This window comes from Macaca fascicularis, chromosome 9, assembly GCF_037993035.2.
Source record: "Macaca fascicularis isolate 582-1 chromosome 9, T2T-MFA8v1.1".
Lineage (NCBI taxonomy): Eukaryota > Metazoa > Chordata > Mammalia > Primates > Cercopithecidae > Macaca > Macaca fascicularis.
In genome coordinates, this window is record NC_088383.1 from 111,899,464 (window position 1) to 111,925,447 (window position 25,984).

Below are 25,984 nucleotides of genomic sequence, written 5' to 3' on the forward strand. Positions count from 1 at the left end.
TCTGGCTTCTGCTTACATTATTTGGGGAATCCTTTACTTAGGGGTGCTGATCCTTTTGGAAATCTCCACTTCTTGAAAGATAGTTCTCTGTAATTAACAAAAATCTGCCTTTCTGGATCATCCTGGAATTGTCACGCCAGTAGCTTCCAAGATAGAATGTGTGACGGTGTGCACAGGCCTCCATTGAAGGGTAAGGAAGAAAATTTCTATGTATGTTAATTTTTTATCTTAAAAAAATTAGCTTTTGTGAGGCTGGGTGCAGTGACTCATGCCTGTAATCCTAGCACTTTGGGAGGCCAAGGCGGGCGGATCACGAGGTCTGGAGATCCAGACTGTCCTGGGTAACACGGTGAAACCCCGTCTCTACTAAAAATGCAAAAAATTATGCGGGCGTTGTGGCGGGTGCCTGCAGTCCCAGCTACTCGGCAGGCTGAGGCAGGAGAATGGCGTGAACCCGGGAGGCGGAGCTTGCAGTGAGCCGAGATCACGCCATTGTACTCCAGCCTGGGCGACAGAGCGAGACTCCGTCTCAAAAAAAAAAAAAAGAAAAAAAAAGCTTTTGCCAATATTTAAAATACGACTTCATGTGAGAGTCCTAATTTGTTCTACCCAGTATACAGTTATATAGCATTCCTGTCATTTAGCAGGGGTGATAGTAAAACAACTAACTCACAAAACCTGTGGTGAGGCACTGACCAATCAGAATGATTGATGGTCACAGTCTGATCCAAGATTAGCCCCCACACCAGACACCATGAAGGAAAAGTGAGAATAACTCAATTTAACTTGACAGTGGTTTGTTTCATTGCAGTTTATCTGTGTGTGAGTAGGTAGATTTAAGGATTGTTGGCCAGGCGTGGTGGCTCACGCCTGTAATCCCAGCACTTTAGGAGGCAGAAGCAGGCGGATCACCTGAGGTCAGGAGTTCAAGACCAGCCTGACCAACATGGTGAAACCCCGTGTTTACTAAAAATACCAAAACATTAGCCAGGCATGGTGGTGCATTCCTGTAATCCCAGCTACTTGGGAGGCTGAGGCAGGAGAATCGCTTGAACTGGGGAGGCAGAGGTTGCAGTGAGCCGAGATTGCGCCATTGCCCTGCAGCCTGGGCAACAAGAGTGAAACTCCCTCTCAAAAAAAAAAAAAAAAAAAAAAGGATTGTCAAATGATTCTTGCAAGTAATCCATAAATTAAAGATAACAAAACAAGCACAAGAGAAAAATGATAGAGCCGTTTCCTTGACCTCTCACTAATCTGCCGTTTTAAGATAAAGATATCGTTTTAACTATGAGAAGGTAACTGTTTTTCTAAAGAAACTCATTTTATGAAGAGAATATTTTGAAAACTAATATTTAGGAGCATTTTCACCATTCTATGATTGCCCAAAAACTGATACTTATAAAAACACTAAGTTTTATACACATACTAGTTGGAAATATTCCAACCTGTAGAAATATTCCAACAAGGATTATTTCCGTGGGGTTAATTTGTTAAAAATATAAAAGATACCACCTTTCTATTAATTTGTAACAGCTAATTGACATCAGGGAAGATGAAAATTTACTAGCTGGATATCAACCAGATATTTGTATTATTGGCAGTTGAGACTGAAAAGTGAATAAAGGAGTCCACTTATTCCATTTAAATATCCTTTCACTTGGATCTCCCTGTTTCCTTACTGTCCTAATGAATAGAAATGATCGTTACAAGCTGGGCATGGTGGCTTGCACCTGTAGTCCCAGCTACTGGGGAGGCTGAGGAGAGAGGATGGTTTGAAGCTAGAGTTGAAGGATCCAGAGATAATTGTGCAGTGATGCTAAGCCTGGGCCACAGAGTGAGACCCTGTCTCAAAAAATTTTTTTAATTTATAAAAAGAGAGAGAAATGCTTGTCACAACCACAAAAGGATGTAAGATATACGCGTATAATTGTGGAAGTAAAAATAAATAATTTAAAAATACTTCCGGGTGCTCGCTTTGGCAGCACATATATTACAGTTGGAATGATAGAGAAGATTTGCATGGCCCCTGCGCAAGGATGACATGCAAATTCGTGAAGCATTCCATATAGGAAAAAACAAAAAATACTTTCGGGCCTGGCACTGTGGCTCATGCCTGTAATTCAGACACTTTGGGAGGCCAAGGCAGGCGGATCGCTTGAACCCAGGAGTTGGAGACCAGCCTGGACAACATGGTGAAATCCCGTCTCTACAAAAAAATACAAAAATTAACCAGGTGTGGTGGTGCACGCCTGTAATCCAAGGTACTTGAGAGGCTGAGGCAGGAGGATCCCTTGAGCTGGGAGGTTGAGCCTGGGTGACAGACCATCTCAAAAAATTTAAAAATTAAAAAAAAAAAAAAAATTCTGCAAGATGAAGTAACAATACCTAGAAAATACATGTGAATTGACCAAAAATTACTATAGGTAAAAATAAATTTAGCAAAGCTGCTTTCCTAAATACAACTCAAAATAAACTGGGAACAGCTACATACTGTAATGGTTCCATCTATGTGACATTCTAGAAAAGGCAGAACTATAGGGAGGGAAAACATCTGTGGTTGCCCAGGAGCTGGGGGTGGGAAGAGGGAATTTACTTCAAAGAGGCACGAAGAAACTTGCGGGCCAAAGCTGTTTGGGTCTCCGTTACGGTGATGTATATACGTTTGTCAGAGTTCACAGAACTGCACACTGAAGAAAGATGGATTTTACAGAATGTGAATTATATCTCAATAAACCTGACTTTAAAAAAACAGATCGAAAAAAGATGATTCCATTCCCAAAAAAGGGGGAAAGATCATTATATAGGTGAGTGTTCATTTAAATCAGAGTAAGAGATTTATCCGTGAAAATCACAGTGGAGCGAACAAGGGGGATGCTGATACCGACCCCTTGGTTGGAAAGCCTGTAGCGCAACGCGGATGACTGTGGGACTGCGGGTCAGGCGGTGGGCGCCGGAGCGAGGGGCTGGAGCTGGGTGCGCGGGCGGAGCAAGCCTGCCAGCCTGGGCGGGGCCTCGGCGCTGGAGCTGGCTGCGGGAGCCCGCTGTATCGAGTCGCAGGCCGAGGAGACAGTGAGTGCGCGCCCTCGGCGCCCCGCCCCAGCCCCAAGGCAGGCCCCCAGCCCCAAGGCAGGCCCCCAGCGCCTTCACTGGGCCCCCGCAAGGCGGGAACGCGAGCGCCTTCCCCGAGCTGTGTCTCGAGACTTTGGTCCTCCCCGCACCCCTCGGCCCGCTGCCTGCCCTTTACTGGCTCCCTCCCTCTTGCCCGTCCCTCAGCACCCTCTTCCTTTCAACTAACTTTCTCCCTCCCGACAGTGGCTGCCCCCCACGACGCTGAGATCCGGAAGGACGTGCAGGTGAGAGCTGTAGGGCCTGGAATGGCCCAAGTGGAGCCTAGGCTAATGGAAGTCTGGCCTGGCCCGCGCCCTGTCCTCCCGGACTCCTAGAGTCGGAGTAGGGCAGGGTCTAGGCTTGGACCTTTGCAGGGAACTGAGGTCCGCCAAGTGGAGGTGGAGGTGGTGATGGAGCCCTCGCGCTGCAGTCACAGTTCTTTTTGTTCTTCCCTATTCCTCACTCCACTGTGGGACGCTGGGTCAGACCTACTACGGGCAGGTGCTGAAGAAATCGGCAGACCTCCAGACCAACGCCTGTGTCACCACAGCCAGGCCGGTCCCCAAGCACATCCGGGAAGCCTTGCAAAATGTACATGAAGAAGTAGCCCTAAGGTAGAGTGTCCCGTGCTGTCCCCAGGAAGACCCCAAACTGCAGTTTTCCCAAAAGATAATGATGCAGGTCACTAGGGAGTTAACCCGTAGCCACCAACCCATCAGCTTGCTTTGTCTATTGTAAAAATCCTAAATCTCAGCACCCATCATCTTACTGCTCTAAGAACCTCCGATGAATCTGGGTGCGCCGGTGAGCCTGTAGTCCCAAGTGCTTGGGAGGCTGAGGCAGAGGATCGCGTGAGTCCAGAAGTTACAGGCTGCAGTGTGTGATCCAGGATGTGAATAGCCACTGCACTCCAGCCTGGTCAACACAGTCAGATACATCTCTAAAATAAATGCATACTTTTAAAACATTGCCAAAAAAAAAAAAAAAAAAAGAAAAAAAGAAAAAAAGAAAAAAAAAAAGAAAAAAAAGAAGCAGCAGCTCCAATGTGAACACTCCATAGTCCCTACCCAAGCTCAGAGAATAGTCACACTCACTGGATCTGCCATTCAAGATATGCGCAGTTCGGCCCTCCCTAATCAACCTTGGCCCTTCTGAAACTTCCCTTCCTCACTCCATCAGCACTCCTGTCCAGCGGGCAGTCACCAATTTGGAAAGCCTTCTCTCTTCTTTCTCCTTCCAAACCCTGCCCATCCAGCACCACCCTGCTGTCCCACCTACTGCATGGAGCCTTCTCTAATCTTTGAGCGGCCTCTTCCCCAAACTGCCACAGCACTGTCACTCGGTCTGTCCGTAAATCATGGGAAGTGTTTTCTGTGTACAATGTTTTACCTCGCCTCTTAAATACACCTACGGGGCGGGAGGCTGTGGCTCACGTCTGTCATCCCAGCACTTTGGGAGGCCAAGGCAGGTAGATCACTTGAGGTCAGAAGTTCAAGACCATTCTGGCCAACATAGTGAAACCCCGTCTCTACTAAAAATACAAAAATTAGCTGGGTGTGGTGGCGCACGCTTGTAGTCCCAGCTACTTGGGAGGCTGAGGGAGGAGAATCACTTGAACGCAGAAGGCGGAGGTCTCAGTGAGTGGAGGTTGTGCCACTGCACTCCAGCCTGGGCAGCAGAGCAAAACTCAGTCTCCAAAAAAAAAAAAAAAAAAAAAAAAAGATCGAGGGCGGAGGCGGTGTCTTACGTCTGTAATCCCAGCACTTTGGGAGTCCAAGGCGGGCAGATCACGGGGTCAGGAGATCGAGACCATCCTGGCTAAAATGGCGAAACTCCGTCTCTACTAAAAATACAAAAAATTGGCTTGGCGCGGTGGCAACCGCCTGTAATCCCAGCACTTTGGGAGGCCGAGACGGGCAGATCACGAGGTCAGGAGATTGAGACCATCCTGGCTAACACAGTGAAACCCCGTCTCTACTAAAAATACAAAAAAATTATCCGGGCGTGGCAGCATGCTCCTGTAGTCCCAGCTGCTGGGGAGGCTGAGGCAGGAGAATGGCGGAGCTTGCAGTGAGCTGAGATCGCACCACTGCACTCCAGCCTGGGCGACAGAGCAAGACTCCGTCTCAAAAAAAAAAAAAAAAAAATTAGCCGAGCATGGCGGCAGGCGCGCCAGTAGTCCCAGCTACTCGGGAGGCGGACCTTGCAGTGAGCTGAGATGGCGCCACTGCACTCCAGCCTGGCCGGCAGGGCGAGACTCCATCTCAAAAAAAAGAAAAGAAAAAGTAAAAAGTAAAAACAAAAAACAAAAAACAAACCTATGGGACAGAAACCTTACATTTTTTTCCTCAATAACTAGCAGTCCTGGGCCTGAATTAGAAGCTCAGCTAATGACTAAATGTATTTATTCAACACATTATTTTATTTTACTTATTTATTTTTTGAGACGGAGTCTCACTCTGTCTCTTAGGCTGGAGTGCGGTGGCACAATCTCGGCTCACTGCAACCTCCACCTCCTGGATTCAAGCCATTCTCCTGCCTCAGCCTCCCGAGGAGCTGGGATTACGGGTACCTGCTATCATGCCCAGCTGATGTTTTCGTATTTTTAGTAGAGACAGGGCTTCACTACGTTGGCCAGGCTGGTCTCCAACTCCTTGCGTCAAGCGATCCGCCCACCTCGACCTCCCAAAGTGCTGGGATTACAGGCGTGAGCCACTGCGCCCCACCTGAACACATTATTTTAGATGGCTTGGTAAAGCAGATACAGTCCCAGCCGTCATGGGTGTCCAGTTCAGTGGAGACTAAACATCAGAAGTATGAGTGAATGATGCAAGAAAGGAGGGAGGGAAGGAGGGAGGGAGGGAGGGAGGGAAGTGTGTATACGATTTAGTGGTTTCAATGTCTTCCAGTCTCCAGGGAAAAAATATGTGTTTTCCATTTCCCAGGTATTATGGCTGTGGTCTGGTGATCCCCGAGCATCTAGAAAACTGCTGGATTTTGGATCTGGGTAGTGGAGGTGGCAGAGATTGCTACGTACTTAGCCAGCTGGTTGGTGAAAAGGGACATGTGACTGGAATAGACATGACCAAAGGCCAGGTGAGGCAATGATTTGGAAGACAAAGAGGAAAAGATTCTCAAAAGTGTTCTTTGAGAAATAAAGTTTTTTTCTTCGTGGCTCTTCAAGGATAATTTAAGAAAGCCTCTAGTTAGCAATGCTCATTTGTGCCACTAGTGCTTCCTGTCTTGGAAACTGATAACTTAAAGAATTAAGGGCTCTTCTGGGCAAACACAAAAGTCGGTGGTTTGTTCTGATATGAATATTGTGATGACAGAGCGGACTTTGATCTTTCCCTTCTTGCTGCCATCTATCCTGAAAGATTTTGTTATTGAATGAGGTGTTTATTCAAGCCAAACTGCACAGGCAGCAGGGAGTTTATGTCCCAGGTTGTAGTACATCCTACGTGTCCACAGGAATCTTGTATATTTATCCAAAATAATCTAGGGGAAGTGCATTGTGTTAGTGACAGGAAATTTTTAGGAAAAAGTCGTGTATTTTTTTCAAAATGTTATCAAAACTATATTTTTCTTACTTTAGGTGGAAGTGGCTGAAAAGTATCTTGACTATCACATGGAAAAATATGGCTTCCAGGCATCTAATGTGACTTTTATTCATGGCTACATTGAGAAATTGGGAGAGGCTGGAATCAAGAATGAGAGCTATGATATTGTTGTGTAGGTCTATATTCTTACTATTATGATTATAGCCCATTTTCTTTATTATTATTATTAATTATTTTTTGAGATGGACTCTCGCTCTGTCACCCAGGCTGGAGTGCAGTGGCCCAATCTCAGCTCACTGTAACCTCTGCCTCCCGGGTTCAACTGATTCTCGTGTCTCAGCCTCCCAAGTAGCTGGGATTACAGGCACACGCTACCACACCCAGCTAATTTTTTAAATCTTCTTTTAGTATAGACAGGGTTTCACCATGTTGGCCAGGCTGGTCTCAAACTCCTGACCTCAGGTGATCCACCTGCTTCAGCCTCCCAAAGTGCTGGGATTACAGGTGTTAGCCACTGCGCCCAGCACTCATTTCCTTTTGAACACACAGATGTCACTATTACTGTTTGCTGAATTGACTCTCATTTAGGGTGTTAGACTAAACTTAGCATGGCTTACTAATGGGAGAGAGCTGGTTTGAGCTGCTGGAACTCACCAGCAGCAGAACACACTAGACCAGGAGAGAACTTACTTGAAACTTAACCAAAAACCAATGAACCCAAAAGACCAGCAGGACCACTAAGTTGGCTCCTACAATACATGCTGACCTGCATCTTTCATTATATTCCATGGTAAATTATAGGATTCTATTTCCTTTTTTCCCTCAAGTTGTTATTGCCAAATCATGCCCAAGTGACAGCTGCCTTTGAGGAACGTAGCCTGTTTACATGGGGCATAAGAAATGCCTCGTGCCGGCCGGGCGTGGTGGCTCATGCCTGTAATCCCAGCACTTTGGGAGGCTGAGGCAGGTGGATCACGATGTCAGGAATTCGAGACCAGCTTGGCCAACATGGCGAAACCCCGTCTCTACTAAAAATACAAAAATTAGCTGGGTGTGGTGGCACATGCCTGTAATCCCAGCTATTTGGGAGGCTGAGGCAGGAGAATCACTTGAACCCAGGAGGCAGAGGTTGCAATGAGCCAAGATTGCATCATTGCACTCCAGCCTGGGCAACAGGAATGAAACGTCATCTCAGGAAAAAAAAAAAAAAGAAAGAAAGAAAGAAATGCCTTGTGTGGTAGGCATCTGGTCCGAGGGTTCATCTTGTTGCCTGATGAACATCAGGACAGAAACAAGTAAGAATCATGCCTGATATTTTTTTTCTGCACATTCAAACTTGCTAACAATTTATTGAGATTTTAAACACTCTGTCTCTGATCTTGGGGAAAAGCTTAGTTGAAGGCATTAGAAAGAGAAGAGGGAGGCAGTAAGAATGGGGTAGCTTTGACAGAAAGGTGGGAGCCACCTTTAGAGTCTGAAAGGATTTGCAGATCTCTGAGTATTGTGAAGATTTTCTCGACACTTCATCTGTTCTCTTTTAGATCAAACTGTGTTATTAACCTTGTGCCTGATAAACAACAAGTGCTTCAGGAGGCATATCGGGTGCTGAAGGTGAGGAGGAGGGTGAGAAAATTATCTTTGAACATCAGTGAGAGCTGATGGGTTCAGTCTTGTTTGTTCCCCCTTGAACTAAGAGCTCCAACTCTCTTAATTTATCCATTAAATGAAAAAGGGGTGGCAAAAGGGGGAAGGGGCAGGAATACCCCGGATATGGATTACTTTCCCTCTCAGGTTGCAAAAGGTAGTAAATCCGAGGTGACAGTTGTCACTGAATGTGTTAAGGTATTTGCTTTCTTGACTGTCTCTCCTATTTGCTGCTGTACATGATCGTAGAAGAGCATCTGTGGAGCTATAGGAACCTTTGCACTGACTGCTAATGATTGCTTTGAATACACTCTCTTCTAGCACGTACAGTGTTTCTCAGGGTTTCTGATTTCTTATCTGTCATGATTTCAGATCTTTGGGAAGTTACAGAAGATGAATTTTACATTAACTACTTTCTAAAAGGAAAGCTTGCAGGAGCTCCACAGCCTTCATTGTATCATGAGATGTGTATCTTCATGATAGAAGATGAAAGATTCAGCCAGGCGTGGTAGCTCACACTTATAATCCCAGCTCTGTGGGAGGCTGAGGCGGGCAGATCACCTGAGGTCAGGAGTTCAAGACCAGCCTGGCCAACATGGAGAAACCCTGTCTCTACTAAAAATGCAAAAATTAGCTGGGTGTGGTGGTGTGTACCTGTAATCCCAGCTCCTTGAGAGGCTGAGGTAGGAGAATCACTTGAACCCATGAGGCAGAGGTTGCAATGAGCCGGGATCTCACCACTGCACTCCAGCCTGGGAGACAGAGCGAGACTCCATCTCAAAAAAAAAAAAAAGATTTTAGCTGGGTGGGTGGTACATGCCTGTACTCCCAGCTACTTGGATGCTGAGGCAAGAGGATTGCTTGAGCTCTGGAGTTTGTGTCCAGCTTGGGCAATATAGCGAGACCCCTGCCTCTAAAAAAAATTTTTTTTTTTTTTTTGAGACGGAGTCTCACTCTGTTGCCCAGGCTGGAGTGCAGTGGCAGGATTTCAGCTCTCTGCAACCTCCGCCTCCTGGGTTCAAACAATTCTTCTGCCTCAGCCTCCCTAGTAGCTCGGACTACAGGCATGTGCCACCATGCCCAGCTAATTTTTGTACTTTTAGTAGAGACAAGGTTTCACCATATTGGCCAGGCTGGTCTCGAACTCCTGACCTCATGATCCACCTTGGTCATGAGTGCTGGGATTATAGGCATGAGCTGCTGCACCCAGCCAAAGAATTTTTTTAAATTAACAACATGGTTTTGAGATTTTTGGTTTACAAAGCTGTCATAGAACTTAAATACAAGTATCTGTATAGAAATGATTTAATGATTTAGTGATGTCTTTGTTAGTATGTCATTTTACATGCCAGTTCACTTATCTCCACCAAAAATGTACTTATAAAAGGTAGAAACACTATTGTAGAATATAGATCTCCAGGCCGGGCGCGGTGGCTCACGCCTGTAATCCCAGCACTTTGGGAGGCCGAGGCGGGCGGATCACGAGGTCAGGAGATCGAGACCATCCTGGCTAACACGGTGAAACCCCGTCTCTACTAAAAATGCAAAAAATTAGCCGGGCGAGGCGGCGGGCGCCTGTAGTCCCAGCTACTCGGGAGGCTGAGGCAGGAGAATGGCGTAAACCCCGGAGGCGGAGCTTGCAGTGAGCCGAGATCGCGCCATTGCACTCCAGCCTGGGCGACTAAGCGAGACTCTGTCTCAAAAAAAAAAAAAAAAAAGGCCGGGCGCGGTGGCTCACGCCTGTAATCCCAGCACTTTGGGAGGCTGAGGCGGGCGGATCACGAGGTCAGGAGATCGAGACCATCCTGGCTAAGACGGTGAAACCCCGTCTCTACTAAAAATACAAGAAAATTAGCTGGGCGTGGTGGCGGGCACCTGTAGTCCCAGCTACTTCAGAGGCTGAGGCAGGAGAATGGCGTAAACCCGGGAGGCGGAGCTTGCAGTGAGCCGAGATCGCGCCACTGCACTCCAGCCTGGGCGACTGAGCGAGAGACTCCGTCTCGAAAAAAAAAAAAAAAGAATATAGATCTCCAGGTTTCCAGGTTTTTGAAATTAGCTAAATAAAATGTTAAGTTCCTGATCACTCATTTGCCTTACATTTTAAGGATAATATTTTAAAGATATAATGTGTTGTTATAAAAGTAAATAACAACATTACAAAAAGTTATATTTTTTAATAGAAATGGGGTCTTGCTGTCACCCAGGCTGGAGTGCAGTATCACTATCATAGCTCACTGTACCCTCTTACTCCTGGGCTCAAACAATCCTCTTGAGTAGCTGGGACTCCAGGCACATGCCCCCATGCCCGGCTAATTTTTAAATTTCTATATTGGAGAGATGGTCTTGCTGTGTTGCCAATGTTGCCAAGGCTAGTCTCAAACTGCTGTCCTCCAGCAATCTTCCCACTTCAGCCTCCTGAGTCACTGGGATTAGAGGCCTGAGCCATCATACCTGGCAAAGTTATACTATTCTTAAGAGATAAAAGATTATGAATACTGATTATACCCTCTGTTAGTTCTACAATGACCTGGGACTGCTTTTGGTTCAGATTGGCTAAAAATTTAAATTTAAGTAATCTGAAAATCTTTTTTTAGGAGACAGTCTTAGAATGTGATTTTATTACCTGTTGGATAAGCCACTGGGAGGAAAAAACCTTGGCACTTGACTATTGATTATAACTAAAGAGGCAGCTGTTATTTGTTCACAAAGCGTCAGCTTAAACATTGCTATTGGTTTTTAAATTTGATTTTGTTCCCCTATTCCTTCCTTTGTTATCTAGGATCAATGTAATCATTAATCTTGTTTGGACTAATATGGCTCTGTTTCAGCATGGTGGGGAGTTATATTTCAGTGACGTCTATACGAGCCTTGAACTGCCAGAAGAAATCAGGACACACAAAGTTTTATGGGGTAGGTGATTTTGTTTAGTTTGGTATTAAGGCAGATGGTTGTTCATGTGCAGAACTCCTTTCTGCTAATAGCCAGGATGAGGCTTTATGACATGAGATCAGGCTTTATGACATGGGGTTAGGCTATGAGGCCAAGGTTCCATTCTTCCTCTGCCATTCAAAAATGATAGGGCTTTGGATAGTTTAATTCATCTCTTTGAGTTATCATTTTCCAAATTGTAAAATGTAAATAATAATACAATCTGCCTTATAGGGCTGTTATGAAGATTAAATGGGATAAAGAATGGGAAAAATACTTTGAAAACTCCAGTTTGGAAATGAAGACAATTGTTCCCGAGCTAGTGCCCTCTTAGTCCCCTTATGTTCTCATCATTATTGTGTTCTTTATTCCTTTATTATCATTTTAATAGTCTCTGGAAGTTGAGATAAATGCATGCTTTTCATCAGTCTATGAAATTAAAAGTTCTTATTCTTAAAATAATATTAACTTTATTCTTACTATGTAATAATAAATAGGTACTGTTAATAAGTTGGAAAATGCAAAAAAAAGAAAAAAAGAAAAAATTACTAAGCTGGACACAGTGACACACACCTGTAACCCCAGATACTTGGGAGGCTGAGTCAGGAGGACTGCTTGAGCCTAGGAGTTCAGGTACAGCCTGGGTGTCATAGTAATACCCTATCTCTTTAAAAAAATTACTTATAATCATATAACCCAGTGATAACCTCTTTTTTTTTTTTTTTTTTTTTGAGATGGAGTCTCGCTCTGTCACCCAGGTTGGAGTGCAGGGGGCAATCTTGGCTCTCTGCAACCTCCACTTCCCGGGTTCAAGTGATTCTCCTGCCTCAGCCTCGCGAGTAGCTGGGATTACAGGTGCCTGCCACCATGCCCAGTTAATTTTTGTATTTTTAGTAGAGATGGGGTTTCACAGTGTTGGCCAGGCTGGTCTCCAACACCTGACCTTGTGATCTGCCCACCTCTGCCTCCCAAAGTGCTGGAATTACAGGTGTGAGCCACCATGCTTGACCTACAAATTATTTTTTATACTACTTTATTCACATAACATAGTGCTTTTCAGAATGTGGCCTACTGCATACATGAATATTATGCTTGCAGCTGGGTAGAACCAATCCACCAGTGAGTCTCCTGAAGAATGGTTCCCAGAGACTGTCAGGAGGACACCCAATTTTAACCATGGCTTTCTAGACCTTGGGGGGATGCTCAAGTTAGCTTCTACTGCTAGGATCTATGTTTTAACTGATACCATGTCATAATTAATTATATAGAATAATAATTCCCTTAATACTGTATTAAGTGTTGGTTGGTCTGTGGGTTTTTGTTGTTGTTGTTGTTTTGCTTTTTGTTTTTTAGGTGAGTGTCTGGGTGGTGCTTTGTACTGGAAGGAACTTGCCATCCTTGCTCAAAAAATTGGGTTCTGCCCTCCACGTTTGGTCACTGCCAATCTCATTACAATTCAAAACAAGGAACTGGAAAGAGTTATCGGTAAGATATGACAGACAGCAGGGACTATTATAACTACAGCTTGAATGATTGAAATGTGGTAATTAGTAAGTGACTTCTGAGGAGTCTCATTGAGGGATACTTTGTGTTATCTGGAAATAGCTATATTGTCTCCTGTATAATGGTAACCAACTCCCCCCCCAATTCTGATATTTAATAAAGCACTTTGAAGTCATTCAGTAAATAGAGTGAAGTGCCCAGAAAGATAATTGATGACATGCAAAGAAGAAAGTCATCTTTATAATGTGTTTGCTCCTTGTCTGCTGAGCAAGGCAACAACTGAGGGAGTGCTGGAGATGAACCATGAATAAATTCTGTTTTTAGGTGACTGTCGTTTTGTTTCTGCAACATTTCGCCTCTTCAAATGCTCTAAGACAGGACCAACCAAGAGATGCCAAGTTATTTACAATGGAGGAATTACAGGACATGAAAAAGAACTAATGTTTGATGCCAATTTTACATTTAAGGTAAATAAAACAACTTCCATGACTGCTGGATTATTTCTGCTCTTGCCCTTGCTCCAGCTATCTTTTCTTGACTTTGCATTGCTTCCCACTTTTCTGGTGTTGGTTTGTTTGTGTGTGTGTTTAAATGTATGTGTGTGTTTCAAGTGGAGTAAAAAAGCATGTTTTTCCCGATATTTATTTATTGACAGGGTCTCACTCTGTCACCCAGGCTATTCACTGCAGCCTTAACCTCCTGGGCTCAAGCGATCCTCCCACCTCGGGCTCTTGAGTAGCTGGGACTACAGGCGCACCAACACACCCGGCTAATTTTTGTATTTTTTGTAGAGACAGGGTTTTGCCATGTTGCCCAGACTGGTCTTGAACTCCTGGGCTCAAGTGAACTGCCCACCTCGGCGTCTCAAAGTGCTGGGATTACAGGCGTGAACTACCGTGCCCAGCCCTCAATATTTATTATAAAAATGTTTTTGGCCGGGTGCGGTGGCTTACACCTATAATCCCAGCACTTTGGGAGGCTGAGGCGGGCCGATTACCTGAGGTCAGGAGTTTGAGACCAGCCTCACAAACATGGCAAAACCCCGTCTTCACTAAAAATACAAAAATTAGCCGGGCATGGTGGTGGGTGCCTGGAATCCCAACTACTTGGGAGGCTGAGGCAGGAGAATTGCTTGAACACGGGAGGCGGAGGTTGCAGTGAGCTGAGATCATGCCATTGCACTCCAGCCTGGGCAACAGAGCGAGACTCTGTCTCAAAAAAAAAAAAAAGCTGTTGAATACAGAAAAGTTGATAGTACAATGAATACCCACATATGCATTACCTATATTTCAGCAATTGAGAACATTTTTCCATGTTTGTGTTTATGTGTGTATATATATATATTTATTTATTTGCTGAGCCATTGAAAATAAATTGCAGATATTATGACATTTTACCCTTAAATATTTCAGCATGTGTCCCATAATCACAATACCATTAACCACCTAAGAAAACTTTTTACAGGAAACCTCATTCAGATATTGGATTAACAGAGTTATAGAGAAGTAGGATGGAAAAGAGTAGGAGTATGTACAATAGTATTTCAATTGTTTAATTTTGTCAAGGAATTAAGAAATTTTAATATTCAATGATGGCACTAATTGGCATTTTTACTGCCCTGTGCATAGTAAGATTTGTTTTCTCAAAATGGGAAAGTTCAGGCTTTGGAATCAGATACCTGGGTTCAAATTCTGGCTCTATTATTATTATTTTTTATTTTTTTCTGAATGTCACTAGACAATTACACTTTTATTGAAGCATAAATTGTGGTACAGAAATACATTTCAACTGATTTAAGTCCAACACCAGTGAAAGGAGAAATTATGGCACCAAAACTTTCCCTCTTGTATCATACCATGATTTAGATTATGATTCAATCTACATTTCTCTTTTCTAGGCTTTGTCCCATACAAATCTGCATAGTTTTTCAACATTAGAATTCTTAATTCTATTAGGAAAAAGAAAAAAACAAAACCAGACCTCAAGTCAACAAATCTATTGGGATATTGTTTACGAACAAAGTCTACCTTAAGCATTGGTCCTCAAAACAGAGCTCCTCAAAATATTAGTTGCTGTGCTCATTACAGAATCAAACTGATCATACTGATTGAAAACTTCCTCAATGACATTTTCAATCAACAACATGCTTCAAATAAAAGTCAAACAGTGTTCCAACCACTTGATTTCAAGCCAAGTAGATTTGAGGTTTAGAAACACTAAAAAAAGATGTTTCATTTATAAATATGGAAGGAACAAAAACATCACTGCACCAATCCAGAAATTATCAAAATATTTAGAGGACAAGAAATATAAAATTTAGTCAACTTTGCTGTTTTCTCAGTTCCTTAAAATCCCAAAGCATATGCAAATATAGCTAAAAGGTACCAACTCTTGAAAGCCTGTATTACTAGTCATTTCCCATTGAGTGTTTTGGAATTTTATTAATGTTCTACTTATTTATTCATGTATTCTGCTTTATGATGTTTATCTGAATAATCTGGACAAATTCTCACTCTGGGCAGTCATTCATTTCATCCTATGAATGCCATGGTAAGCGAAACACCATAGTCAGAGGAACAGATGAAGTCAGAACACTCACATGCATCACAGTCATAGAACTTTAAGTCACAAGATGGATAAGACATTGATTCTGCTTTGGATCAAAGTTTATAGAACACTACTTAATGGAAACTAGTGACTGCTAAAGGAAAAGTTAAGGTGAATGATCCAAGCTGACTTGATTTACTGAATCCAGAACAGAATTATGCTAAATCTCTCTGGCAATTAACTAAATAAAGATCATTTTATATTACAACTTAGTAAGTTAGTAAAGGCATGCTACTCATTAGACGCTAATCTCATTTACTGAGGAACACAGAATTGTATATGTTTTCTGGCTCTATTATTTATTACTTGGGTAAACTTGAAGAAGTCATCAAAATTCTTTGGGTTACAGTTTGTTCTACGGTAAAAGCAGGGATAATAATACTTGCTTTGCAGAATTTCTATAAAGATTAGCAATAATGTAGCAAAACACTGGGTACATATGGCAATTTCAGTGAAAAGAAGATACAGTCATTATTTATTCCAAAGGTGGAAGAACTTCCTATTAATATATTATTTTTCTGATTTATTTATTTATCTATTTTAGAGACAGGGTCTCTGTCACCCATGCTGGAGTATAGTGGTAAAGTCATAGCTCACTGTAACCTCAAACTCCCGGGCTCAAGTGATTCTCCCACCTCAGCCTCCCATGTAGCTGGGACTACAGGCATGTGTCAGCATGCCTGGCTAATTTTTTTATTTTTAATTTTTTATTGGTGAGACAGGTTCTTTTTTTTTTTTTTTTTTGAGATGGAGTCTTGCTGTGTCACTCAGGCTGGAGTGCAGTGGCCCAATCTCAGCTCACGTTTACGCCATTCTCCTGCCTCAGCCTCCTGAGTAGCTGGGACTACAGGTGCCCGCCACCACACCCAGCTAATTTTTTGTATTTTTTTAGTAGAGACGGGGTTTCACTGTGTTAGCCAGGGTGGTCTCCATCTCCTGACCTCGTGATCCGCCCGCCTCGGCCTCCCAAAGTGCTGGGATCACAGGTGTGAGCCACTGCGCCCGGCCGAGACAGGTTCTTATATTGCCCAGTCTGGTCTCGAACTCCTAGCCTCAAGCAATTCTCCCACCTCAGCCTCCCAAAGTTGCAAGCATGTGTTACTGTGCCCGGCTTCTTCTGATTTTTTGGTCTAGATAGCATCTCCAGATTTTTTTTTTTAATTTAAAAAATGTATTTATTTCTTTATTTAGACACAGGGACTTGCTATGTTGCCCACACTGGGGTACAGTGGCTATTCACAGGTGTAAGCATAGCCCACTATAGTCCTGAACTCCTGGCCTCAAGGGATCCTTCCACCTCAGCCTTCCAAGTCTGGGACTACACCTGGCTAAGCATCTTCAAATTTATTTATTTATTTATTTACTTATTTATTTATTTATTTATTTATTTGTTTATTTTTGAAATGGAGTCTTGCTCTGTCACCTAGGCTGGAGCGCAGTGAGTGACTCAATCTCAGCTCATTGCAACCTCTGCCTCCCGGGTTCATGCTGATTCTCCTGCCTTAGCCCCTTTTTTTTTTTTTTTTTTTTTTGAGGCGGAGTCTTCACTCTGTCGCCCAGGCTGGAGTGCAGTGGCCCCATCTCGGCTCACTGCAAGCTCCGCCTCCCGGGTTCGCGCCATTCTCCTGCCTCAGCCTCCCGAGTAGCTGGGACTACAGGCGCCCGCCACCGCGCCCGGCTAATTTTTTTTTTTGTATTTTAGTAGAGACGGGGTTTCACCGTGTTAGCCAGGATGGTCTCGATCTCCTGACCTCGTGATCCGCCCATCTCGGCCTCCCAAAGTGCAGGGATTACAGGCGTGAGCCACCGCGCCCGGCCTGCCTTAGCCTCTTGAGTAGCAGGGATTGCAGGCGTGTGCCACCACACCCTGCTAATTTTTGTATTTTTAGTAGAGACAGGGTTTCACCATGTTGGTCAGGCTGGTCTTGAACTCCTGACCTCAGGTAATCCACCCGCCTCGGCCTCCCAAAGTGCTGGGATTACAGGCGTGAGCCACCATGCCCGGCCGCATCTTCAAATTTCTTAAATACTCCTTGGTATGGTGGAGCCCTAATGCTTTTCAATAATGCACTACTCCTTGATGTGCTGCCTATTCCAGTAGATTCATAGAATCAGAGTGGGAAGGGCCTTTGAAACCATTGATTTGTTCCAGTGGTTTTCAAAAACCATTTTTAATACAATTATTTTTTAAGCAAAATTTTATATATATATATATATATTTATATATATATATTTTTATATATTTTTATATATATATTTTTTGAGATGGAGTCTTGCTCTGTTGCCCAGGCTAGAGTGCAGTGGCGCAGTCTCGACTCACTGCAACCTCAGCTTCCCTGGTTCAAGTGATTTTCCTGCCTCAGCCTCTCCAGTAGCTGGGACTACAGGTGGGTGCCAATGAACCCAGCTAATTTTTGTATTTTTAGTAGAGACAGGGTTTCACCATGTTGGCCAGGCTGGTCTTAAACTCCTGACCTCAGGTGATCCGCCTGCCTCGGCCTCCCAAAGTACTAGGATTGTAGATGTGAGCCACTGTTCCCAGCCAGAAATGCACTTTAAAAACCACCAGTCCTGGCCGGGCGTGGTGGCTCAAGCCTGTAATCCCAGCACTTTGGGAGGCCGAGACGGGCGGATCACAAGGTCAGGAGATCGAGACCATCCTGGCTAACATGGTGAAACCCCGTCTCTACTAAAAATACAAAAAACTAGCCGGGCGAGGTGGCGGGCGCCTGTAGTCCCAGCTACTCCGGAGGCTGAGGCAGGAGAATGGCGTGAACCTGGGAGGCGGAGCTTGCAGTGAGCTGAGACCCGGCCACTGCACTCCAGCCTGGGCGACAGAGCGAGACTCCGTCTCAAAAAAAAAAAAAAAAAACAAAAAACCACCAGTCCTTGGCCGGCTGCGGTGGCTCACACCTGTAATCCCAGCACTTTGGGAGGCCGAGGCAGTTGGATTACCTTAGGTCAGGAGTTCGAGGCCAGCCTGACCAACATGGTGAAACCCCATTTCCACTAAAAATACAAAAATTAGCCAGCGTGGTGGCGCATGCCTGTAATCCCAGCTACTTGTGAGGCTGAGGCAGGAGAATCACTTTAACCTGGGAGGTGGAGGTTGCAGTGAGCCAAGATCGTGCCACTGCACTCTAGCTTGGGCAACAGAGCAAGACTCCATCTCAAAAACAAACAAACAAACAAACAAACAAAAAAACCCCAATAGTCCAAAGCCCTAAATTTTCCCCCCAGTATTTATTTTTTTAATGGACAAATTTTAAAAATTGTATACATATATTTATGGTGTACAATGGTATATTTTGACATACGTGTACATTATGGAATGACTAAATCGAGAAAATTAAAATGCATTACCTCACATATTCACCATTTATTTGTGATGAGACCACTTAAAGTATACTCTTTTAGCAATTTTCTTTTTTCTTTTCTTTCTTTCTCTTTTTTTTTTTTTTTTTTTTTTTTTTGAGGTGGAATCTTGCTCTGTCGCCCAGGCTGGAGTGCAGTGGCACAATCTCAGCTCACTGCAACCTCCACCTCCCAGGTTCAAGAGATTCTCCTGCCTCAGCCTTCCAAGTAGGTGGGATTACAGGCATGCACCACCACACCTGGCTATTTTTTTTTTTTTTAGTAGAGATGGGGTTTCACCATATTGTCCAGGTTGGTCTCGAACTCCTGACCTTGTGATCTGCCCGCCTCAGCCTCCCAAAGTGCTGGGATTACAGGTGTGAGCCACTGCGCTCTGCCCTTCCTTCCTTTCTTCTTCTTTCTTTCTCAGGGTCTCACTCTGTCACCTGGACTGGAATGCAGTGGCGCAATCATGGTTCATGGCAGCTTTGACCTCCTGGGCTCAGGCGATCCTCCTACCTCAGCATCTGAAGTAGCTGGGACTACAGGCTACCATGCCTGGCTGATTTTTGTATTTTCTGTAGAGACAGGCTTTCACCGTGTTGCCCAGGCTGCCCTTGAACTCCTGGGCTCAAGCAATCCACCTGCCTTGGCCTCCCAAAGTGCTGAGATTACAGGCATGGGCCACCACACCTGGTCTTATTTGAAATCTTTCTACTTTTTTTTTTTTTTTTTTTTTTTTTTTTTTTTTTTTTGAGACAGAGTCTCACGCTGTTGCCCAGGCTGGAGTGCAGTGGCGCGATCTCGGCTCACTCCAAGCTCCGCCTCCTGGGTTCACGCCATTCTCCTGCCTCAGCCTCCTGAGTAGCTGGGACTACAGGCGCCCGCCACCGCGCCCGGCTAATTTTTTGTATTTTTAGTAGAGACGGGGTTTCACTGTGGTCTCGATCTCCTGACCTTGTGATCCGCCCGCCTCGGCCTCCCAAAGTGCTGGGATTACAGGCTTGAGCCACCGCCCCCGGCCTCTACTTTTTTGATATAGGCATTTATTGCTATAAACTTTCCTCTTAGTGCTGCTTCTGCTGTATCCCATAGATTTTTGCATGTTGTATTTCCATTTTCATTTGTTTCAAGAAATTTTAAATGTTTCTCCTAATTTCTTCATGGACCCATTGGTTATTCAGTAGCATGTTGTTTAATTTCCATGTGTTTGTGTATTTTCCAAGGTTCTTGTTATTGATTTCTAATTTTATTCCATTGTGGTAAGAAAGATACTTGTTATGATGTCTACTTTTTTGAATTTGTTAAGACTTGTTTTGTGGCCTAAGATATAGTCTGTGCTGGAGGATGTTCTATGTGCTATTGAGCAGAATGTCTATTCTGCAGCAGTTGGGTGAAATGTTCTGTAAATGTCAGTTAGGCCTATTTGAGCTAGTATATAGTTTAATGTTTCTTTATTATTTTCTGCCTGGATGATCTGTCTTACTGAGAGTGAGGTGTGGTGTTAAAGTCCCCTACTACTATTGCATTACAGTATATTTCTTCTTTTAGATCTATTAATGTTTGCTTTATATACTTCGAAGTTCCAATGTTAGGTGCATAGATACTTATATCCTCTTGCTGAATTGACCCCTTTATCATTATATAGTGACCTTCTTTGCTTTTTTTGACAGCCTTGATTCATAGTTTATTTTATCTGATATAAGTATAGCCACTCCTGTTCTTTTTTGGTTTCCAGTTGCTTGGAATGTCTTTTTTCCACCCCTTCACTTTCAGTATTTTTATAAAGTAGGTTTATTGTAGGCAGCATATAATTGGGTCTGGTTTTTGTATGCATTCAGCCACTCTATTCCTTTTTTGGGGGTGGAGGTTCCCAAGTTTTATTCAAGAACTCATACAAAATATTCCAGATAAATAAATTTTTATATTCACCTTCCTCCTCTTCTTCATCCAGGTTAATTTGGAAGTAACTTCATTCATAATAACTCTTTTTGCTGTTAGCAACTACCCACAACCAATCACATAGATTATTCTTCAAATATTTTTTGGTGAGATATTTCAAATACCTTTTGGAAAAGGTACCTCAGAAGTCACAGTGATCTTGCTCTTGTTCCTTTCGATGGTTATAATGCTCCACCAAGATTCCCAGCTTTTCCATTCACTTCGATCCTCTCTTGCAAAAACTGCTCAAAATTGGCAGCATCTATGATTCCATTTTCTACAAGGTGGGTGCAGTCAAGAGTGAACATCAGAACCTGCTTCTTTTTTTGCCCCTCTTTGCCACGAGCTTTTTCACAGCACTATGCCTCTTAATTGGAGAATTGAGTCCATTTTCATTCAGTGTTATTATTGATACATAAAGACAACATTTTAAAAAAATTGATGCATAATTGATGTAGATTTTTGGGGGGTTCATATGATAATCTGATACATTAATATAATTGTAAAGATCAAATTAGTGTAATTGGGATAACTATCACCTTCAATATTTGTCTTTTCTTTCTTTCTTTTTTTTTTTTTTTGAGACGGAGTTTCGCTCTTTTTGCCCAGGCTGGAGTGCAATGGTGCGATCTCGGCTCACCACAACCTCTGCCTCCCAGGCTCAAGCAATTCTCCTGCCTCAGTCTCCCGAGTAGCTGGGATTACAGGCATGTGCCACCATGCCCGGCTAATTTTGTATTTTTAGTAGAGACAGGGTTTTACCATGTTGGTCAGCCTGGTCTCGAACTCCTGACCTCAGGCGATCCATCTGCCTCAGCCTCCCAAAGTGCTGGGATTACAGGTGTGAGCCACCACACCTGGCCCTGTCTTTTCTTTATGTTAGAAACTTTCAAATTATTCTCTTCTAGCTATTTTGAAATATACAATATATTATTGTAAACTAGTCACTTTACTGATATATCAAACACTAGGTCTTATTTATTTCATCAAACCCTATATTTGTAACCATTAATCAACTTCTCTTTATCTCCCCCATTCTGTACTCTTTCTGGCCTTTGGTAGCTATTAGTATACTCTCTATCTTTTTTTTTTTTTTTTTTTTTTTTGGGACGGAGTCTCGCTCTGTCGCCCAGGCTGGAGTGCAGTGGCGCGATCTCGGCTCACTGCAAGCTCCGCCTCCCGGGTTCACGCCATTCTCCTGCCTCAGCCTCCCAAGTAGCTGGGACTACAGGCGCCCACAACCGCGCCCGGCTAATTTTTTGTATTTTTAGTAGAGACAGGGTTTCACCGTGGTCTCGATCTCCTGACCTTGTGATCCGCCCGCCTCGGCCTCCCAAAGTGCTGGGATTACAGGCGTGAGCCACCGCGCCCGGCAGTATACTCTCTATCTTAATGAGATCCACTTTTTTAGCTTCCACATATCAGTGAGAACATACGATATTTGTCTTTCTGTGTTTGCCTTATTTCTCTTAACCTAATGACCTGCAGTTCCATGCATGTTGCTGCAACTGACAGGATTTCCTTCTTTTTAAAAATCTGAATAGTATTCCATTGTGTATATACGCCACATTTTCCTCATCCATTCATCCACTGATGGATGCTTAGGTTGATTCCATATCTTGGTTATTGTGATTAATGCTGCAGTCAACAGTCAACGTTAGTTGTGCAGATATTAGGAGTGCAGATATTTCCTTGACATACTGATTTCATTTTCTTTTTCTTTTGAGATAGAGTCTCACTCTGTTGCCCAGGCTGGAAAGAAGTGGTGTGATCTCAGCTCACTATAACCTCCGCCTCCTGGGTTCAAGAGATTCTTCTGCCTCAGCCTCCTGAATAGCTTGGATTACAGGCACATGCCACCATACCCAGCTAATTTTTTAATATTTTTAGTAGAGACGGGGTTTCATCATATTGGCTAGGCTAGTCTCGAACTCCTGACCTCATGATCCACCCGCTTCAGCCTCCCAAAGTGCTGGGATTACAGGCATGAGCTACCGTGCCTGGCCAATTTAATTTTTTAAAGATATATACCCAGTAGGGGGATTGCTGGGTCATATAGTAGTTCTATTTTTAATTTTTTGAGGAATCTCCATACTCTTTTCCATAATGGCTGTACTAATTTAAATTCCCACCAACAGTGTGTAAGGATTAGTGCTGGTGAGGATGTGGAGAAAACGGTACTTCTGGGCATTTTTCTTCTATTGAGACTAAAGTTGCAACTCTTAGTATATGTTTTTTTATACTACTGTTTAGGAAGGTGAAATTGTTGAAGTGGATGAAGAAACAGCAGCTATCTTGAAGAATTCACGATTTGCTCAAGATTTTCTGATCAGACCAATTGGAGAGAAGTTGCCAATATCTGGAGGCTGTTCTGCTTTAGAGTTAAAGGTTTGTCTGGCTTTCACTACCTCAGAGAACTATTTTATTTTATTTATTTATTTTTGAGACAGAGTCTCTCTCTTTCACCCAGGGTTGAGTGCAATGGTGCGATCTTGGTTCACTGCAACCTCCGCCTCCTGGGTTCAAGCAATTCTCCCTGCCTCAGCCTCCCGATTAGCTGGAATTACAGGCACCCACCACCACGCCCGGATAATTTTTGCATTTTTTAGTAGAGATGGGGTTTCGCCATGTTGGCCAGGCTGGTCTTGAATTCCTGACCTCAGGTGACCCACCTGCCTCAGTCTCCCAAAGTGCTGGGATTACAGGCGTCAGCCACTGTGCCCGGCCAGTATGCATACTCTCTTGAGGCACGCTTCCCTTACTGGTTAAATGTTAGAAGGTTATATACCAGTTAAACACTACCATTTTGCCTCTTAATGTGCATGCTTGAGCCCACTTGCCCAACTCCTGAGATCTTATTGGGAAGCTGCTGATCACCAGTTTCAGGTGTTTCTGTTTATTGAGAGACTTCCTTTCCCTGCTGCTGTCTGTGACCAACGGTGATTTTCGAGAGACAGTTAACAACCACCTGATCATCACTTAATGCTGGCCTGACATTCCTGGTGGAGTCGGTTGGGGGAGCCCTCTCCTGCCCTGCTCACGCCTGACTAGCTATTCTACCTACTTTAACAAGTTCTCCAAAATTCAGAAACCTTTCGTGAGTATTCTGATTTTATAATAATACAGTTATTTGCATAAGTTTAGTAAGAGTCTTTTCTTTCAAAACAGGACAGTGGAGACACTTGGTTATTTTACCAAGGCTTTGACTGGAATAACATTTTTAGGTAAAGTTCCAGCAAAGCCAACTTGAAAAGGGCCTATATGGCCAAATTCTTGCTGGACTTCATGCAAATGATCAGGCAAAGTATAATAAGCCTAAAATTTATTTAGCACACAAAGTGGCCTTACTATAATTTGTCTTTAGTATAAAAGGAGGAGCTGGGCACAGAAGTTCACACTCATAATCCCAGCACTTTGGAAGGCTGAGACAGGCAGATTGCTTGAGCCCAGGAGTTTGAGACCAGCCTGGGCAACATGTTGAAACCCCATCTCTACCAAAAATACAAAAAAATTAGCTGGGTATGGTGGTGCATGCCGGTAATCCCAGCTACTCAAAAGGCTGGAATGGGAGGATTGCTTGAGCTCAGGGAGGTGGAGGGCAAACCACTGCACTCCAGCCTGGGCAACAGAGTGAGACTCTGTCTCCAAAAAAAAAAAAAAAAAAAAAAAAAGGCTAGAGAGAGAAATGCTTTCAAAGGAAAACTATAATACTTGTTACTAGATTTCCAGCCTGGACTTTTGTTTTTGAATGCATATTGAATCATTAATTATTTATTGGCTACAATAACCCTCTAAAGATAAACCAGGTTATAATTTTTCTTCATGTTTTTAGTTTGTGCCCTAAATGGAATAGGTTCCTTTTTATGTTCTGATACACGAATACTCTTTTGACTGTCATATTATTAATGTTATTTATATCTCCTTCTTTTACTTCCAAGGAAACCAGAATCATGGTATTCTAAGGCTAGAGAATTCTCATTTGGAATTGCACTGGTCCTAATCTGCTTTTCACTGCAAATTCCTTGCTGCTAAAATTATATAAGCACCCTTCTCTAGGCCCAGGGACCTATCACAGAAGAGGTAGGTGTGTGAGACTCTTAGGGCCAGTTTTGAGAGGATTAGTTCAGACCCTCCAAATCAAAAATGGGCACACAGATGCCTAAACAGCTGGTAAAATAAGGGACTCTGCCTCCTGGGTTATTATGTGTGTGGCACCTTTTTCATCCATCCCAACCATAAAGAATTTCCTGCTTCTCGTAGAATGAAAAGAAAATTCTTACTGAGAGGATATAAAGGTACCTCATGTCAAAGCCTCCTAGGTTTAATACTCTGAGCTATGAGATTTATGCAGATAACATAAATATTTTTTAAAATTTTAGAAGAGGCCAGGCACAGTGGCTCACACCTGTAATCCTAGCACTTTGGGAGGCCAAGGTGTGCAGATTGCCTGAGCTCAGGAGTTTGAGACCAGCCTGGGCAACATGGTGAAACCCTATCTCTACTAAAATACAAAAAAAAAAATTAGCCAGGCATGATGGCATGCGCCTGTAGTCCCAGCTACTTGGGAGGCTGACGCAGGAGAATTGCTTGAGCTCAGGAGGCGGAGGTTGCAGTGAGACGAGATCGAGATCGTGCCACTGCACTCCAGCCTGGCAACAGAGCAAGACTCTGTCTCAAAATAAATAAATAAATAAATAAATAAATAAATAAATAAATAAATAAATAATTTTAGAACAAATTACTGAAAGACCACAAAAAACATTGTAGCACAACAGAAGTCTCTAAATTCCTTAGCTTAAAAGGTTTTAACAATGCTTATGTTTTGTATAGCTAAGTGCTGTACGTCTGTAACTAAAACCAAAATTACAGTAGTGCAACACATAGAAGTTAAAGATAAGTCAATTTTTTAACCTCACCTTTGGCTTTTTGTTTGTTGGCTTTTATATTAAGAAATTTTGGCCGGGCGCGGTGGCTCACGCCTGTAATCCCAGCACTTTGGGAGGCCGAGATGGGCGGATCACGAGGTCAGGAGATCGAGACCATCCTGGCTAACACGGTGAAACCCCGTCTCTACTAAAAAAAATACAAAAAACTAGCCAGGCAAGGTGGCAGGCGCCTGTAGTCCCAGCTACTCGGGAGGCTGAGGCAGGAGAATGGCGCGAACCCGGGAGGCAGAGCTTACAGTGAGCTGAGATCCCGCCACTGCACTCCAGCCTGGACGACAGAGCCAGACTCCATCTCAAAAAAAAAAAAAAAAAAAAAGAAATTTTAAGGGTTTATGAACGCCTATCCACATCCATTCCCATCTGGCCTTGAACTTTCTTTTTTTGGGACAGGGG

General features: G+C 43.5%; 1 protein-coding gene and 1 non-coding gene across 2 annotated transcripts in view; both read left to right on the top strand.

Annotated features, from left to right (window-relative positions):
- Positions 1 to 1,966: 1,966 nt before the first annotated feature.
- Positions 1,967 to 2,071, top strand: LOC123566942 (U6 spliceosomal RNA). The gene has a single exon (XR_006689660.2). It is a non-coding gene; the product is annotated as a U6 spliceosomal RNA (small nuclear RNA).
- Positions 2,072 to 2,997: 926 nt separating this feature from the next.
- AS3MT (arsenite methyltransferase) overlaps positions 2,998 to 25,984 on the top strand; it is a 30,267-nt gene continuing 7,280 nt past the window's right edge. Inside the window, exons 1-10 of the mRNA XM_005566326.5 lie at positions 2,998 to 3,069; positions 3,313 to 3,353; positions 3,595 to 3,722; positions 6,054 to 6,204; positions 6,704 to 6,840; positions 8,210 to 8,279; positions 11,141 to 11,222; positions 12,594 to 12,725; positions 13,068 to 13,210; positions 22,899 to 23,033. Of these exons, the coding sequence (XP_005566383.1) occupies position 3,069; positions 3,313 to 3,353; positions 3,595 to 3,722; positions 6,054 to 6,204; positions 6,704 to 6,840; positions 8,210 to 8,279; positions 11,141 to 11,222; positions 12,594 to 12,725; positions 13,068 to 13,210; positions 22,899 to 23,033 (1,020 nt within the window). The 5' untranslated portion in view covers positions 2,998 to 3,068. The remainder of the gene's footprint in view (positions 3,070 to 3,312; positions 3,354 to 3,594; positions 3,723 to 6,053; positions 6,205 to 6,703; positions 6,841 to 8,209; positions 8,280 to 11,140; positions 11,223 to 12,593; positions 12,726 to 13,067; positions 13,211 to 22,898; positions 23,034 to 25,984) is intronic.